Raw genomic sequence first — 6,366 nt, 5'->3', positions numbered from 1 at the left:
GTGGGCGGAGGAGCGAAGGAGGGGGCGATCGTAGAGTACCAGAAGCCTGGGCCTCTCCTGAGGGAAGACGAAGAGGATCTTGAGATTAAGCTCCGAAGAATCATCGATAACGTTCCCGTTAAAGTCAGCAACACCTCCGGCAGCTCTGCGGGGTCCGGCTCCGGCGATTTCCATCAGGTTTTGCTTGGAGAGCTTTCAAAGTTTCGATTTTTTTCACCTCATTGCACAGATCAATTGTTTTGTTCGATTGCCTCCTTTGCTTGACTAATGCATTAAAAAAAAGGAAGAATTGCCAAGCAATAAGAATTAACAATAACTCTGTCCAATTTTTCGAAAATTCTGAGATTGACCAGCTGTATCACTCCTGGTAAAGTACTGACCTGTAAACTTCATGTCAACCAAACAAGTATCTAACAGTAAGGATTGAAGCTCACAAAGATCTTTTATTCTAACTGACCTACCATTTTTCTTTTCATCAACTTGTGCGATGCAGTTAAATTCACCCAGGATAACCCAAGTTCCTGTAACTTGAGAATAACCACTGAACCCCCTTGACATTCAACCAAACAGTGAATCATTTGAGATGTGATCCACAGAGGATGAACGCGAATCTGCTGGTTATCCCATAGAAGCAATACTCTACCATTATCACAATAATCAAAGTTGTGTGCATAATCCCATCCGTAAGCAATTCTATCCACAACAGATTTTGCTTTATTAGAATTAAGCTTGGTCTCTAATAAGGCAAAAAGAGACATGTTATTACTATAAAGAAAACTTTTAGGACATCCCGCTATTTATTAAGGTCATTTAGACCTCTTATGTTCCAGCTTCCAAAGATACTCATCCAAATTTGTTAGAATGAGAAGCACTACTAGCCCCTTTACCCTTCAGCTCAGCAGAAGTACCCCTTGAATTTGGTTTACTTGTGTCAGAGTTTAGGACCTCATTCACTCCTTATAAAGATTCAAAGGAATTGATTGTATTGATTACTTCATAACCAGATTGGATGAAAGCAAAAAAATAAAAAATAAAAAAAATAAAAAAACAGTTTCATGAAAATGGCCTCAAATACTTGGCAGATAGCTTCACTAGTCTATTGTAGGTGGGGATATATAATACCATACTGTTCTTGTTTTAATTTGCAATATGTGCCAGAAAAGCAGGGCTGCTAATTAAGATAGTGCACAACCTTTAGTAGTATAAAAGTATATGGAGCTAAATTATTAAGGAAAGAAGAGGAATATGTTCGTCGATATTTTTTTTCCTTTCATTTGACTATATATGATTGATGATATTTTGTGTTGATTTTCTCATGATATACATAGCTTTCCTTAGTGATCCTAACTTTTTATAGAAAGTATTGAACACCATGTATGTTATCCAATTTTATCCTTTAACTTGTGTCTAACATCGGTGTTCCTCTAAAAGAGGGGTAACTACTTGGTGAATGAACAAAGTCGTTCATCATTCTTGTACAATATTCTCCCAATCAAAAGTAGTTGTAGCCATCCAATTTTGCAAATTGAGAATCTTGCAGTGACTATTTGCCCCCCAACCTCTGCACCAAGGTACTATTTGCACCTCTACTTGCTTTCAGCATGCAGTTTCTTGTGCCATTCATGGGGGCTACAACTGCATGCATTCCTCAAGGAAGATGTCAATTCAAATGTCACAAGTTGAAACAATAAGGGTGTGTTTGGCAATCACCCTAAGACTAGGTTAGGATTGATTTTAACCCAGTTATAAACTAAACTAGTGGGGGAGACAAAGGAAAACCAGTTTTTAGGGGCCAATTTTGTCCTTGTAAGAACTGGTACAATGTTGGGCATGGTTTATCCAAACAGAATTCTTCTCAAAATGGGGCTAGATCAACTTGGTTCCGTATTGCGAAGTTGCCAAACAGGCCCTAAGTGTTAGCACAGAAAGTAACCATATTCATATCCTCGGCTAAACATAGCTTGTGATTCTAATGTATTTATCTGCAACCTGCACTATCCTTGGTTGGGTTGGAATTCACTCCCTTAACACTACAGTATGTTTATACTACTGTACTTTTGAGATTCGGACGTATTGATGAAGATTTTTTTTGAAGGTCTCTTCACATACTCTAGGATTCTCATTTGCACCTCACATATAGTTGTTTCCATATATCTATATTCGGGGTGTCGTTGTGTCCCACATTTCGTGACCGTGTCATTGCGTGTCATATTTTTCCTAGTCTGTAAATTGTGGCATAAAATTGTCAAAGTATCACATGGATAGTGGAAACTGTCATTTCTAAAAATGATTTTTGCTATGGAATGTCTTCAATATTGTATATTTTAATTCAAAAGTAAACCCACAAGTATCACCTAAACCAGATGCAACATGACACTAATATAGGAAGAAGCTGCCTGATGGAAAGGATGATCTGACTATACTCTGTTTATTTCTTGATGGAAAGGATGATCTGCTTATACTGTGTTTCTTTATTATTATTTTTGGGTGCAAAGAGTCCTTTGTTTATTTGAGTGTGCACTACTTGTTGTTTTATTTGATCTCCTTGATTTTGCCACATTATTGTCACACTACTGTCAAATCAAAAGATTCATTCCACCTGAGAGATTGAATGGGTAATCATCTCATGGTCATTTGGTTCTTGATTTTTCCATATTATTGTCACACTACAGTCAAATCAAAAGATTCATTCCACCTGAGAGATTGAATGTGTAATCATCGTCATTTGTTTAGTGACCGTAAAGATTGCTGGTGCATGGTAGAGTGAAATCCAATGCAGAAGAAGATTGCTGGTGCATGGTAGAGTGAAATCCAATGCAGAAGAAGATTGCTAGAACCCCTCTATCATCAAATTGTGATTGGACATGTGCCCCTCTATTTTCAATATTTTAATTATTTTGATTAGAATTGCATATTTTAGTGTGTTACTTCTCTCTTGTTATCTACCACCTCCCTCTTCTTTTATCTCTAGCCCAAACAAATCCTCCCCTCTCAATGTTGATTTTTTAACCTCATCAATTTCATGAGTACAACCAACCCCACGGCTTCACCTTCGCTAGTGTCTCCTCCATCCTCGCCGTTGAGTGGTGATGAGATTGACCTAACTCTATGTCTATGCATGGCCCAATCTCTTTCTCAGCCTTAGATGCAATCTCTCCCCCCACCTTGACCACCTGATCCTGATGTCAACGTTCCATTGTGATCTTTGGTGGTTCTTCCTTCGAAGTACAAATATTGTTTTAGCCGATAGTGTTTCTTTCTTCTTCTCCCCCCCCCCCCCCTTTTTTTTTTTTGGTTGGTTGGTTGGGGTGTGGGGGGTGTGGGGGTTGTCTTGCTAGCGAATGTGACTTTTCATGAGCTTCGGGTTAGGCTTTGGATTTGCTTAGCCTTTTCTTTTACTTTTTTCTGTTGCTTCAGAATTCTTTTGAAATGTATGCTTTTGATTTTAGAGAATGGAAGTGCAAGCACCTTAAGAAAGCTCTGTGTCGATGAATATACAAGGTGTTAGGCTTGACATTTCTATGTGCGCTACATAAATTACTTTTATATAATTCAAATCGGATTCGCCCAAAAAACTTTGAAAATTGTAGAGTAGAAATGAGGATAGATAGTCGTGATGTTCAATTTTTCTGTTTAGCTTGGTCTTGTTCTTTTACATTTTCTAGTTATGATTAATGAAAAGAAAAATATCATGTAATGAAATTGACCTTAGAAAAGTTTTTGAGAATTCCAGTAGAAAATGAGTTTACATATATATCTACTGAGCAGTATTGAGTGGTGTATTGAACTTCACAAAAGTTACAATCAAGTAAGATATCACTCAATAGTTTTCAGTAAACAACTTTGTAATACTCATATTCTAGTGAAATTGTCAAAATTTATAGGTCTGTTTCATTACTTGATCCTAACTAGAAAAATGTAAAACGCAACATCAAGCTAAATAGAAACACCGCATACCCTCTTTTTTGTACTCTACAATTGTCAATGTTCTCTGGGCGAATTTGATTGGCGTTTTTATATAACTAGGCAATGTGGTGTGCTTAAATCTCAAGCCCAAACACCTTAATATCTTTTATTGATACAGGGTTCACCGAAGTTGCTTGCACTGTGGTCATTATTTGAAATTAAAAAAGCACCAATTCAAAATAAAGCACCAACTCAAAAATCACCAATTCTAAAGAACTTTGGAGCCACAGAGAAAGGGAAAAGTGAAAGATGAGCAAACCCAAGAAAACCTGATGCAATGCCCACAGAAAGTGGCGTTCCCCGGCATCCCACTGTTCTGCTGGCTTAAGCAATATTTGTAATTCGGAGGGATAACCAAAGGTTGCACTGGGAGGTCGACATCATGTAGACGTCGGTTGGATGAGAGGCTGCAGTTATTGGCCGTTAGATGACCTAAAATGGGAAAAGATGGGAGGGAGAAACTCAGGATTGGGCCACTTTGTGAATTTTGTTTGCTTTCCTTAGTTCTCGAGTTTGTTCTTATGCTGATTTTGTTTAGTAGCTTGAAGTTTTATTTGGCTACTTAGTAAACGAATAAGTTGGATGTTATAATATGTCGAGAGCAGTGTTCAACTCAAGTATATTTAGTTGGATGTTTACTAGTAGAATTAATAGTATTACTTGTTGTGCCTGTTTTATTTTATTTTATTTTTTTTGGGGGGGTGGGGGGTATGTGTTTATGCCTTGGGAGGTATTGGTTTCTTTATCGTCCCAATCATATATCTTAAGTCCCTTCCACTGCACTGAAACTCCAGAATGGTGTTGAGAATTGAGTGTGTCATTATTTTATATTCCGACTTGAGATTGAGATGTCCTTTTTGGCTAGAAACTTGGATTATTTTATGAAACAATATACAGTTATTTTACAATACACCTTAAATACGTGTTTAGTGAGATTTGAAATTGGGTTGCTTCAGTACCATCTTAAAGTTCCTTCCCATGTACTAAAACTCCGGAGTCTTGGTGACGGTCAGCGGTTATAATTTTATTTCAAGTAATATAAATATGTAATAATATTTAAGAAGCTTCAGAAACTTTATTTGTTTAGTATGTCGATACCATATTGAGATCTGTCAGGTTTTTCATGTTGCTTTCTTTTCAGTTATCTTATTAGACAGCGCCTGCTCTCTCTTCATATATGTTATAAAGTATTTATCGTATTGGGAGAATAGAGCGTGCATGTGTCTAGTCCCACATTGCCGACTATAATAGAGGAGAGACCTACTGTAAAAGAATAATAATATATCATTCATTTGCTTGTTTGTGACAGTATCGCCAAATGAGACGAAAGGAACAAGATCGGGTTGCAAGGATGGATGCAGACTACCAAAGGAGGAAAGAGATAGCCGAGTTTAACATGAGACGGGAGGAAAGAATGAAAGCTGCAGAAGAGAGGACTGCCAAGAAACGCTTGAAACGACAAAAGAAGAAACAAAAGAAGAAAGAAAAGAAAACTAAGACGTGTGGTGATGATGGGGAAGAACATCAAGGAGAAGAGAATCACAAAGAAGAATCTTCAGATAGCGAGGATTCGGATTATGATGACAGTGAACAACTGAAGTTGTCAATTTCGGATAAGATTCATTAGGACCTGCTCCGTATTGATCATGTGCACGCTAAAGTGTAAAATGAAATGCAGCCGAGAACTATGATTTTCCAGTGATGATCATGATGCCGCTGCTGCCTAGTTTAACTTTTTTCGATACGGGGGCATTATATCTGTGTTCAGTTCTAACAGTTCATGATGATGTATCTCAAGAGGAGCATACTGATATGTCAATGAAAGATTAAGATTGGGATATATTTTGATAGATCTGAATATGGATAGTCTTTTTTTTTCGTGTTCTTGTGGAACCTTTGTTGCGGCATTTCCTAAATTGGAGGCATGTACTTTTTATGGTTGCAGCTTCTTGACTGAACTTCGATTCGGAACTTCTTGACTTCACATTTCTTAAATTGAATATATGATTTTGGGTTAACTTCAGAAAGACCTCCTCAACTATGGCGGATGCATCAACCAACACACACACACACACAAAATTGTGCATGTTATTGATAACCCCACTTAACTTTTTGAAACCTTGAGAAAGCCCCTATCAACTATGGGATGTCTCACAAAATATCCCCAAATCTTTCACACTTTTCTCACCAAACCCCCTCTGAGGTCATTTCAAAATATAAAATGAGTGAAATATTCTATTGATAATCATCTCATTCAATTATAAAGAAATTCTCAATCAGTAAAAACAATATCTTGGCCTCCGTTTGGATACCATATTGTTTTCCATGTTGTGTTTTTGTAAAAAATCACAATGGTGTTGTGTTTTCCCCTAAGGTGTTTTCAAAACACCATGCTAAGTG

General features: G+C 37.3%; 1 protein-coding gene across 1 annotated transcript; it reads left to right on the top strand.

Moving 5' to 3' along the window:
• Positions 1-5,859, top strand: LOC109841551 (PRKR-interacting protein 1; the record flags this gene model as incomplete). Its single annotated transcript, XM_020410513.1, has 2 exons — positions 1-177; positions 5,276-5,859. Coding segments are annotated over 2 exons (495 nt in total), but the record flags the coding sequence as incomplete, so codon positions are not given.

Source organism: Asparagus officinalis, chromosome 5, assembly GCF_001876935.1.
Source record: "Asparagus officinalis chromosome 5, Aspof.V1, whole genome shotgun sequence".
In the NCBI taxonomy this organism is placed as follows: Eukaryota; Viridiplantae; Streptophyta; class Magnoliopsida; order Asparagales; family Asparagaceae; genus Asparagus; species Asparagus officinalis.
This window is presented reverse-complemented; position numbering and strand designations above follow the sequence as displayed.